General features: G+C 37.0%; 1 protein-coding gene across 1 annotated transcript; it reads right to left on the bottom strand.

Moving 5' to 3' along the window:
* Positions 1-3,690: 3,690 nt before the first annotated feature.
* LOC103609665 (olfactory receptor 51F2-like) lies at positions 3,691-4,641 on the bottom strand. Its single transcript, XM_008593967.1, has one exon. The coding sequence runs from the start codon at positions 4,639-4,641 to the stop codon at positions 3,691-3,693; it is 951 nt and encodes a 316-aa protein (XP_008592189.1).
* Positions 4,642-12,614: the final 7,973 nt, after the last annotated feature.

Here is a 12,614-nt window from a genome sequence, read left to right as displayed (position 1 = left end):
CATGTCCATACCACCAGTGTGTCAAAATTCCCTGACCTCAGAGAGAGAAAAAGAAAAGAAGTTCTTAGAAAACAAGCCTTGACAATAAAGGCTAACAGCTCTTGCAAAGAGATCTTTTGCCTTTTGCTTAAGATACTGAGCTAGCTCTGTATTAAGTTATATAAAAAGACATTCGCAATTTTGAGATGCCAAGAAGACTGTTCTAGGTGTGTCTCTTTGGGCACACACAGTAGAAGGAAAAATGAATCTTTAGTTTTACTTTATAGTCTGTTCTCTTTATGTCTAAAATAACTTCTTCAATTCTTTTGCAAATTGTAATTTCTTTCTCATCTGACCTATCTTCTATTTTGATAGTCTGACAACTCACTTTGGAATTTAGTATCTATTGTTTTGCCACCTCAGCCATAACTAGACAAGAAAAATCCAATTGTAACATCATATTATAGTAATCAATGAAGTCTGTGCTATTGGATTCATTTTTACAGAAATTGTTCCCTATCCCCTCATACTGCTTTCCTGCTTTCTGAGATTTTTGTGCAGGACCCATGGAAACCTTATTTTTAGTTCTTATACTTAACAAAAAATTTGGGTATGACTCCTGCTTCCAAACCTGAGTATTTACTCCTGGAGGGCTAGAAAGACATATTTCAAATCTTTGCATGCACAAGACAAGTAGTAAATAAATTTTTTCAGCTGTATGCTCTTAATGTAAATGAAGGCCAAAAGAGGAATATTAGGGCAGAACTAAAGTCTCTTTCCTCCCAGTCCAAAATTCTGGCTGTCTGTTCTATTCATACTACAGAAAATGTAAAAGGTCATGGACCCAGATCCTTACAGGCCAGGCCAGAAGTCCACTCCACCTTCCTTTTCTGATTTCAGGCCCTGGCAGGGTGTAGAGGAAAATCCTGCATAGCCCGTTTATGCCTAGGAGTCACCTAGGTGGGGCTTTTGCTCTGGTCTTACATGTAGCTGAAGCAAGGCTCATGATCCTAAGACCTAGATCAAAGGCCCAGGAAAGGCATTTACTTCATGTCTTATGTGGCAAAAGACCAATGAGCACCTATCTCATGCATCTCAAACTCAAGGAGTACTTACAGGTGATGTTCAAGTAGACCCAGTAAGACAAAGGAGACATTATTACTTACTGAAGGGATATGTATCAGTCACAAAACAAGCAGAAAACAAAATTTATTGAGGTATCTTAAATTCAAAGCCTTTAATGAAAAAAACTTTAACAAAAATTTAATTTTAAAAAATCTTTAGTGAAAGAATTAATTAAGGAATGATGGACGTTCTGAGGAAACAAACAAGGGATGCTAAGATGCCACAACGAAACCAATGATATTGCAAAATCACTACTAGCTCAGGACCAAAGGGAAAGAAGAAACATTGTCAATGTAGGATGTCTCCTTTAACCCTACATTCTCTTGCTAGTGGCTTCTATTTTTAGAACCCAACCTGAATCCAGCCGACAGGAGAACCTGGGTGAGGCAGTATATTTGGGTAAACATCCTAAAGCATCAAGTAAAGCACAGAAGGATGGACAATAGAACTGGGGATGGGAGGACAGTGAAAATAATGAGCACAAGTTTAAAGACAAAATCTGTCACCTAAGGATAGATATGGCATGTGCTCAGTTTTTGGAAAGAATCCATCAGTAAACAGATATAAGAGCAACTGTAAAATATAACAGACATCCTATAAACAAAGAGCAAGTATAATTGAGACAAAGAGTTTCTGAGCAGGCAGCAAGTTCTAAAACAGAAGTTGACTTAGACTCAACCTGAAACGTTATTGCTGGCCATTGAACAGGAGACCTGGGTGCTTCTAGGAGAACTAGAGATGTGTTAGAAAGGAGAGAAAATACCACTAAGAAAGACCTGAAAATTGTCAACTAGCAGCCTTCTGGAAGATTATATGTAGTAATATTTTGGAAACTGTGGAAACACATGGTTAGCTGTACTTACTAGTTACTGCTGTTATTATCAACAGTATAACTTGGAACACTTAAGAAAATACCTGCCATGGCCATATTGAGCTTAATTGTTTTATAAGCACATTACCCCATTGTGCTGGCTATGAAGCTGCTGTATCTTAGCTCCAAACCACTGTTCTATAGACTCTGCTTTTGATAAGAAGGCTGCAACTCATGAATCACAATCATTTGCCAGCTGGTCGACTGCTGTGTTCTATCAATTGGAGGGATGGTAGAAGGAAACTGGAAGCTGCTGGAGGGACAAGTTATCTCTATCATGTTTGCTTGCTGTATCTGTCAATGTCACCACAGCAATAGTTACTTGTCCAATGGCATTGGTTCTAGTTTCTAGTTGTTGTTTTCTTTCCACACTTCCAGCACCAATCTCATCATGCCCCCTCAGAAAAAAAAGGACCAACCACCACTGGTCCTTTTTCAGGAATCTGAGTCCCAATTCTATGAGAGGTTCTCCTGAGACATGAGTTCCACCTTCCTCTGAGGTTGGGTGTTGTTTTGTGTGACCCACCCTCTGAGCTCCTGAGGTCCCAGAACAAGCAGGTCAGCTCCCTTTCAATGTAGAACTGAGTGTCAGCTCTGAAGTGACCCTCCACTAAGATTCTAGGGTTCAACAAGCCCAAACTCTTTTCCTTGTTTCCAAAGCCATACAGATGAAAGAAACTTCCTGTAGTTGTTTTTGTATTATTTCTATGTTCTCTTTTTACCTTTTCAGTCTTCTTATATCTATTTATCCAGTTCCTTGTATTAAATGCTCCCTGTATGAATCACTGATGTGATTTCTATTTTCCAATCTAGAGCCTGACTGGCAGACCCACTACAACTTTCTTTGAAAGAAGGTCCAAATACAGCATTATAAATCCAGCCAGATTAAAATGTCTGCATTTGGTTCCCATTAATATTGAGGCTTCAAAGAGAATTCATTTATTTGGAGATAATATTTGCCAAAGACAAAAACAAATTTACTAAGCACTAAGCATGACATTAGTACTTCTGAAGAAACTGTACAGATTGGAGTTGAATTAAAAAGAGTTATTTTTCATAGAATACTTATGCTAAAAAATCTACCCTGAAGAGCTAGGAGAAATTATGAATATTTGACCAAGTAAGGTTAGGTTACTGACAAGGCAATAAAACATTTATTGAGGGGAATGTTATCCATTAAATGAAGAGGTCAGGGAGGCCACAGACAAAGAGGGAAAGAAAGAATATTTGGAGCAATTCAGTAGCCAAGGGCACTGCCAGTTGTCTATGGCAGATTTAGATGATAAGATTCAGTAATTTGAAATTGTCAAGGCACTGTTTTATTCCCATTTGTGAGCAGAAGTAGTGCTATTTCTCTCTGTAAAGGAGAAACTTAAATCAAAAAGTAGACACTTTCTCTTCTTCCATTTCTTTTTAAATAAAATAATTCCACATTTTGGGAACTAAGCTGGGTCTTTGATTATCTAGGTCATTGAAAATCTTCCACCTTAAGTAAAGAAATACTCTTATTATCTTTGTGATTATCTAAGGAAATGGTGATACCTTGAGAATCTCCAGCTCTTACTAATCTCTCTTATCTCACATTCTTACTTAAAACTAAAGTTATCTTTTGGGGAACTTTCAGCACAAGCATTAGCCTAAACATTTTAACCTCTATGAATGGCATTTTATTCATCTATACAATAACAAAGACTAGAACCGTTTGAAATGTCCATCTAGCTCTTTGTCACGCTAGAATGGATAACTTTTAGAATAGCCTTGCGTATCTGGTTGGTCTTCACACTGTAGATGATGGGGTTCATCACAGGGGGGATCAGCAAGTAGGCATTGGCAATCAAAGTATGTACATATGGTGGGGCCCATTTCCCAAATCTGTGAACAAAGGACAGACTGATTAAAGGAAGGTAAAATACAGCAACAGCCCCAATATGAGATATGCATGTGCTGAAGGCTTTCTTCCTCTCTTCTGGGGAAGCAATGTTGAGAACTGTCTTAATGATTAAAGCATACGAAAGGACAATGAAGACTGAGTCCACCCCAGCAGTGGTGATCAGAGCAGTTAACCCAACTGCGCTGTTGATCCTGGTGTCTGTACATGAGAGCTTCATGACATCAGGGTGGAAGCAGTAGGAATGGTGGAGCACGTGGCTGCGGCAGAAGGAGAGTCTTTTAAGAAGCACCATCACAGGAGTCAGTATTAGAGTCCCCCTGATGATGATTGCTACTCCAATCTGTGCTATTTTTAAGTCAGTTAAGATAGAAGCATATCTAAGAGGATTAGAGATAGCCACAAAACGGTCAAAAGCCATGGCCAACAGCACTGAGGATTCCATGACAGTGAAAAGTTGAATGAAAAACATCTGTGACAAGCAGGCATTAAAGCTGATCTCCCTGGCATTGAACCAGAGTATACCCAGCATGGTGACCACAGTGGAGATGGACAGGCCGAGGTCAGAGGTGGACAGCATGGAGAGGAAATAGTACATGGGTTCACGGAGGCTGGGCTGCGTGATGATGGCGAAGAGAATCAGGCTGTTTCCCGAGAGGGCAGTGACATACAGAAAGCAGAAGGGAATGGAGATCCAGGCATGGAAGGCTTCCAGCCCAGGGATTCCAGTTAGCAGGAAAGTGATGGGAGAGAATGTGATATTTTGGAAAGCTGACATATTGAACTCAACTGCAGAATCTTAAACTGAGTATCCTGCAATGGTAAACTGTATTTATTTTTTATGGATTCAAATTATTTCAACATTTAAACATCTAGAAAAGACAATATATATCTATTGCATGAAGAGATCATGAAGATTGGTTAAAAAAAAAAAATGAAGACCACATGAAATAAAGAAGGAAACAGAAAGTGAAGAATTACATGAGGATACAGAACTTGTATAAAAACAAATGGAGCAGCAGTCCATCATTTTTAGGTTCACATTTCTGATAAGAAATGGGGCCAAGATTTTAGCCTATAATTTTCTGACTTGAAGAGGTAGGCACTATGGTCAGTAAATATCTGTTAAAGGGTTGTGTGAAACTTTAGACAAAGTGTAAACAGTAGATGCAATAATTCTAATGCAGTGAATGAATTACTTTAGCTTCTAGAGGCTACCCAACAAAATCTTCTCTACTTCTCCTTAATACTTTCTTTCAATTAGAATCAGATTCAATATCTCTGATCTTAATAAATAGATAACATTTTTGATCCCCTATCATCTGTTAGTAGTTGTCATAATACCCTGTATGAGCACATAGTGTATTTGCAGTATCAAAACTTGAACTCCACCTAAGTAATTTTCCTAACAAATAACAAGTATGAGCAATTAAGACAATTATAAAAAGAACTATTTGAGTTCTTCAGTACACATATCATGGGGGATTTGTTGTTATAATTTTTTTTTTCCTTTTTTTTGTCTTTTTTCGTGACCAGTAACGGGATCGCAACCCTCGATGTCGCGCCCGCACCGCGCTCAACCAGTGAGCGGACTGGCCTCTATATGGGATCCGAACCCTCGGTGGGAGCGCCACCGTGCTCCCAAGCAATGCACTCTACTGAGTGCACCACCAGGCCGGCCCTTGTTATAAATTTTCATTCTGAATCCCAGATCAATTTTTTTACAACTGCGTATTCTAAGTTTCGGTTGGGTCCAAATTCACCTGCATTTACCAGCTGGGTTACTACATGACAAATTACTAAACTGTATGTGCCTCAGTTTACCCATCTCTAAAGTAACAATGATATGCATACCCTTTCAGATTGTCATGAAGATTAAATGAGTTAATGAATGTGTTATATTAAATACTCAGCAGAATACCAAATATTATCTATTATCACTTAAAGAGAAAAATTAAAGTTAAAAAATTTATACATACAATTTTGCCATTCCTTTTCCTACATCATTTCCCGTTCCCTCCCCCACTTATTCACTTGTCCCTTTACCTGAAAGCTGAGAGGAAAACATTGAGACACTTTCTAAGTCTGAATTAGGCAATGTCCCTGGTTAATATCTCTTGCTAATTTGGTCTCTTCTTCCTGTACGCCTATATTTTTATCATCTTTTCTTCACCTTTCCTGATTCAAAAGAATAATTCTTGCCCTTTTCCAGACAACCCTATTACCTAGCCACTCAATGAATTTTGAATGTTCGTTTAGTTTAACATCAAATATTACTAAGTGCAGGCTGTAATCCAGACTATAGGGATACAGAACCAAGTTAGATATTACACTCGCCCTGGCAGATAGGCAAAACTACAGTTTGAGAAACAAATGAGTAAACAAACAAATAAAATGCAGTGTGATATATACAATAATGGGATTTTGTTTAAAATACAGGTGTTGTATATATTAATAAAGTTGGGAGGATCGAAAGTTTTCTCTGAGCAAGTAAAGAATACTTGTGCAGAAGCTGATGGGTGAAAATCATCATGAAAAAAATTCTAAGCATATCCAATGGCAAGGGACTTTCAGATATCTTAGAAATGCCATAAAGTATGATATACAAAGTACTGAAAGGTGGTGTTTAAGAGGTAACATTGATCAAGTATAGAAATATCTCGTCACCTCAGAAAGGGTAAGAAATTTGTACCATAACCACAATCTATATAAATATGCTGATTTCATCCCCAACCTAAACATAATTTTTTTAAAAGGAACAACTTTCTCCGCATTACATGTATCTCCTTTCCTTCAGCAACGTGAGTTGTCTATCCTCATTTCCCTCTTTAATGTCTCACACCTATAATTAAAATCTGGCTTCTGTTTTTGGCTGAAACGTACTCTCACATTAGTCATCCATAGCTGCATAAAAATGACTACAAATTCAGTGGATTAAGTCAGATGTCTGGGCTTGGCATAACTAGGCCCTCTGCTCAGTGTCTCACAAGGTTGAAATCTAGGTCTCGGCCAGGACTATGGTCTCATCTGGAGCTCTCGGAAACCTCTTCCAAGTTCGTTTGAGTTGTCAGCAGATTTAGTTCCTTGTAGTGTAGGACTGTGGTCTCCAGTTTCCTGCTGGGGATTGCTCTTCGCTCCTAGAAGCGACCCTCTGTCTTAGTCACATGGTCCTCTCACAACATAACATCTTACTTTAAATTCAGTCGGAGAATCTCTCTGCTGCTTTTTATCCCCTTTAAAGGCTCATATGATTAGGTCAGGCCCACCCAGGATAATCTCCCTTTTGAGTAACTCAAAATCAAGTAATAAGACACTTTATTTACATCTGTGAAACCCTTTTGCCATATAATATAATATAATCATGGGAGTAATATCTATCACATTCACAGGCCCCACTCGCACTCAAGGGGCAGGTATTATACAAGACAAGTACGTCAGGGTGAGTAAGAATCTGTAGGTCTCTTTTAGAATTCTGCTTACCACAGCCGTCAAGCCTTCCAATCTCTAAACCTTTATAAGTTGAACTTCTGAAATGTCTTTTTATTGACTGTTCTTACCCTCCAGTTCTATACCACTACTTTACATAACACTCTCTTCAGTTTTTGCAGGAACTACAGCAATATTCGCATAAGTAATTTCCCTGCCCCAGTGTGTGTGTGTGTGTGTGTGTGTGTATGTATTTGTGTGAATTGATTCATTCACCTTTAGCTCCCTCCAATAAGTGAAAACATGTGGTATTTCTTTTTCACTGCCTGACTCGTTTCACTTAATATTATTCTTTCAAGGTCCATCCATGTTGTTGCAAATGGCAGTATTTCATTCATTTTTAGAGGTTCCTCAAAAATTTTTTAAAAATCTTTATTCATTCTTTTATAAAACACTTTAAGCATCTATTACATTTATTCCAGGTTTATTCACTGGTAATACAAAGAATAGACCAGAGTCTCTTCCCTTCAGGGCTCACAACCCAGTAAGAAAACAGATGCAAAACTCAGTGATTACAACAGAGAGTACTTATGATAAGAACATAGAACAGCATGTATTTATCCTGCAGGAAAGTCAGCACCAGGTCTATCAGGAGACAAGGGAGCACAGTGCAGAGAAAGAACAGAGAAAGAACAGGAGAAATAACATATTCCGCTTACCTGGATGCAGGTGGGCAGAGAGTGGCAAGAGATGAAGCTAAATAGGGAGGCAGGATCCACGTTGTGGCATATCTTATATGCATTCTAAGGCACTTAAATCTAAGTAACAATAAAAATTCTTCAGCATGAAATGTAACCTTTCTTCTTTCCTAGAAAAACTCATTTCTACAGCTACACGTAAAGCATTGAAATCAGGCATCTTATTTGAGAATCCTTAACATTCTGCAGTTCTCTGCTTGGTGCCAATATCAACTTGAATGATACAAATATTATATTTTCCCTCTAAGCCACAACACATCAGTTATACAGAAATATCAATTTAAGAAATGCTCTGAAACAGAAGCTCAATGAGCTCTTACAGTCTTGGCAGAACAGCCCATCACCTGCTCTTCCAAATTCCACTTCATATTAACCAGACTGTTATTTTCAGCATTGGTTCAAACATTCTTGAACAAGCATTGTTTCAAGAGAAAAATGCATAGACCTCTGTATTGGATGATATTAAATTCAGAATATAACACAGCTAGTAGAAAAAGTGAAAAGCATAGCCCGTAAGATTAAAAGAAAAAAAGTTGACCTAGGTAATTTTATGTAAATAGCATCAATTGGTAAAGAGAGAAAGGAAATACACCTTAGAGTAGATTTTTTTATTAATGTACATATAACTCTACTATGCAAAATTATCTGTAATTGGCACCTCATGAATCACCTTTCTTATTGTGGCATAAATCAAAATTGTTACTATCACAAGAAAATTCCACAGTACATTTATTTTAAAACACACCCAAAAATATGGCTGCCCATCTTCACATTTCTTCATTTTCAAAACGTTTACTGAACATTGTGAAATTTAAATTATTTATGTTTTTGCCTTTATTGCTAAGAAATGAATGCATATTATATCTTTTCTACTAAACAGTACATCTCCAGGAGCTATATTTTTCTCATTAGGCTAAGTATTTCCTGGGCTGATTATTTTCCCATTAGCTCAGGCTCTTCCTGAGAAAGAGACACCATCATCTGTGATGCTTCTTAACATCGGGTACAATGTTTTGTACACAGTAGATCATTCATAAGAAAAAACTGATTAAAATATTGTTCCAATTTAGATATGTTTATGTAGAAGATTCTTGAAGCAAATGTACTTCACAGGGCCTGGTTTTCCAAAGCCTTGCAGTTTCAAATGTTGACCTTGCAAAGGACTGGAAATTTTCCTCAAGCTATAAAGTCTCTGGTGTAAGATAAAGACTTGTGGCACAGCAAGGTTGCTGGCTCAAAGACAGACAGGTTACTGATTGATATGTAAAAATACTGGAAAATTGCTGGAGGGAGAAAGAATGTTTGCTAGATCAATCTTTGGTTGGTGGATCACTTAATTATCTAATGGAATGTAATCTGATTTGTTTCACTGAAAGTTACCAGCCTATATTGTTAAACTATAACCCCACCTATGTTCTCTTCCTGTAACTTCCTGGTCTGGATAATAAATGCAGGAAGAAAACCTCAATTCGTGGTTAATTTCCCAAGGAAGGAATGCCTCTATCTTGAGGGTTCTGGGAGATTAACCACCTCAGGGCTTCTCACTGCTCAGAAGAGATGGTCTTTGAGTAATCCTTTGCAGCTCCATCACCCAGGGGAAGTGGGGTGACAAATCCATGGGGAGCAAAGCAACATGTTTAGTCAGACTGTAAACACTTTAAAAGTGGAGACCGTGTCTTCATTTTACTCTTTTCTATGTCTAGTACATACCAAGTGTTTGCCAAAATGAAAATGCTCAAAATGTGTAAGCAGAATATCTGTAAAGTTATATAAAAATAAATTTAATTCAATAAGTATATATTAAGTAATGATTAGTAATAAAGCACTGTGCTGAGGTCTGTGCAAGATATATCAATCCTCAAAGTACAATGTCTGTTTTCGAAAAGTTTTGAGTAAACAGGGAAAGAGAGAAATGACTACCTGTAATACAAAGATTTATTACCAGCACTTGTAATAATAAAAAAAAAGGAAAAAGCAGGAAAAAAGGGGGAGAGGTGGATATTTCAGTCAGAGAAAGCAAAATAATCAAAGACCTAGAGGCAAGATTTTTTTTGGTCTAACTTACATTTTATTTCATTTTTATTATTTTTTTTATTTATTATTAGCATATTAATTCTTACAAATAGTGATATTTCTTTATTCCCTTTACCTGACCTATGACTTCCCAAACCCCCTCCCTCCCTCCTACCCATCTCTGGTATCCTTAGTTTGTTCTCTCCTTCTGAAAGTTCAACATATTGTTGTGGTCTTTTCTCTCTTTCTTTCCTTCATTCCTTCCTTCTTCCATTCTTCCCTATATCCCTCCCAGCTTCCTCCCCCACTTCCTTCCTTCCTAGCAGCCAGTTATGAGTGAGAACAGGTGGCATTACTGTTTTTTTGTCTGGCTTACTTCACTTATAATTTTCTCCAGACTCATCCATGTTGTTGCACATGGCAACATTTAATTCTTTTTTATGGCTCAGTAGTATTCCATTGTGTATATATATCACATTTTTTTATCCAGTCATCTGTTGATAGACACTTAGGTTGGTTCCATATTTTGGCTATTGGAAATAGAGCTATAGTGAACATGGGAGTACAGGTATCTCTTCAAGATAATGATTTCCATTCCTTTGAATATATATCCAATAGTGGGCTTGCTGGACCATATGATAGCTCTGTCTGTAGTTGTTTGAGAAACTTCCATACTGTTTTACATAATGGCTGTACTAATTTACAGTCCCACCACAATGTTGAAGAGTTCCCCTTTCCCCGCATTCTCACAAGCATTTGTTATTCTCCATCTTTTTAATAATGACAAGTCTAACTGAGGTGAGTTGATACCTCAATGTGGTTTTCATTTGCATTTCTCTGATGACTAGTGATGCTCAGCATTTTTTCAAGTACCTCTTAGCCTTTTGTTTGTCTTCCTTTGAAAAATGTCTATTTACCTCCTTTACCCATTTTTTAAATTGGATTATTTGGGTTTTTACTACATAGTTATTTCAGTTCTTTTTATATTCTGTATATTAATCTCTTGTTAGATGTATACTTTGAAAATATTTTCTCCCATTGCATATGTTGTCTTCCCACTCTGTTGATTGTTTCCTTTGCTGTACAGAAGATTTTTAGTTTGATATAATCTCATTGATTTATTTTTTTCTATTGTTGTGTTTGTGCTTTGGGAGTCTTATTCATAAAATCTTTGCCAGTCCTACTACCTGGAGTGCTTACCCTATATTTTCATTTAGTTATTTTATAGCCTTAGGTCTTATATTTAAGTCTTTATCCATTTTGAGTTGATTTTGGTATATGGTGAGAGATACAGGTTCAGTTTCATTTTTCTGCATATGAATGTCCAATTTTCCCAGCACCATTTATTGAAGAGGCTGTCTTTTCCCCAATGTATGTTCTTGCTGCCTTTGTCAAATATCAGTTGGCTCTAAGTATGTGGGTAGATTTGGGGGTTTTCTATTCTGTTCCATTGATCCAAGGGTCTGTTTTTATGCCAGTACCATGCTGTTTGGGTTACAATAGCTTTGTAACATAATTTGAAGTTGGGTAGTATTATGCCTCCAGCTTTTTTTTTTTTTCCGCTTAGAATTGGTTTGGCTATTTACGGTCTTTTGTTGTTCCATATGAATGTTTGTATTGCTTTCTCTATTTCTGTGAAGAATAGCATTGGTATTTTGATGTGGGTTGCATTGAATCTGTAGACTGTTTTGAGTAGAATGGACATTTTCATGATGTTAATTCTTCCCTTCCAAGAGCATGGTATGTCTTTCCAACTTGTTGTGTCCTGTTTAATTTCTTTCAGTAGTGTTTTGTTCTCATTGTAAAGATCTTTCACCTACTTGGTTAAATTGATACCTAGATATTTTATTTTAGGGGTGACTATTGTAAATGGGCTTGCCTTCTTGATTTTGCTTTCTGCTAGTTTGTTATTTGAGTATAAAAACACCATTACTTTTGGGTTGTCAATTTTGTATCCTGCAACATTACTGAAATTGTTAATCAACTGTAAGAGTTTTTTGATAGAGTCTATAGGTCGTTCTATATATAAGATCATGTCATCAGCATAAAAGGACAGTTTGACCTCATCCTTTCCAATCTTGATACCCTTAATTTCTTTCTCTTGCCTGATTGCTCTGGCTAGTACTTCCAATACTATGTTAAATAGGAGTAGTGAGAGTGGGCATCCTTGTCTTGTTCCTTTTGATAAAAAGCTGAAAGCTTTTCCCTTTTCAGGATGATATTGGCAATTGGTTTGTCATAATTGGCTTTTATCATATTGAGATAATTTCCTTCTATACCTAAGTTGCTGAGAGTCTTAATCATGAAGAGATGTTGCATTTTGTTGAAAGCCTTTTTTGCATCAATTGAGATAATCATATGGTTTGGGGCCTTGGTTTTGTTGATGTGGTGTATCACATCTATTGACTTGTGTATGTTGAACCAACCTTTCATCCCTGGTGTATAATTTTTTGATGTGTTGCTGTAATCTGATTGCTAGTATTTTGATCATGGTGTATAATTTTTTTGATGTGTTGCTGTAATCTGATTGTTGGTATTTTGTTGAGGATTTTTG

Source organism: Galeopterus variegatus, unplaced genomic scaffold (genome assembly GCF_000696425.1).
Source record: "Galeopterus variegatus unplaced genomic scaffold, G_variegatus-3.0.2 Scaffold9914, whole genome shotgun sequence".
Lineage (NCBI taxonomy): Eukaryota > Metazoa > Chordata > Mammalia > Dermoptera > Cynocephalidae > Galeopterus > Galeopterus variegatus.
This window is presented reverse-complemented; position numbering and strand designations above follow the sequence as displayed.

What these genes read in the sequence shown, in the direction of transcription:
- LOC103609665 (XM_008593967.1), bottom strand. Translation starts at nt 4,641, where the DNA reads ATGTCAGCTTTCCAAAATATCACATTCTCTCCCATCACTTTCCTGCTA.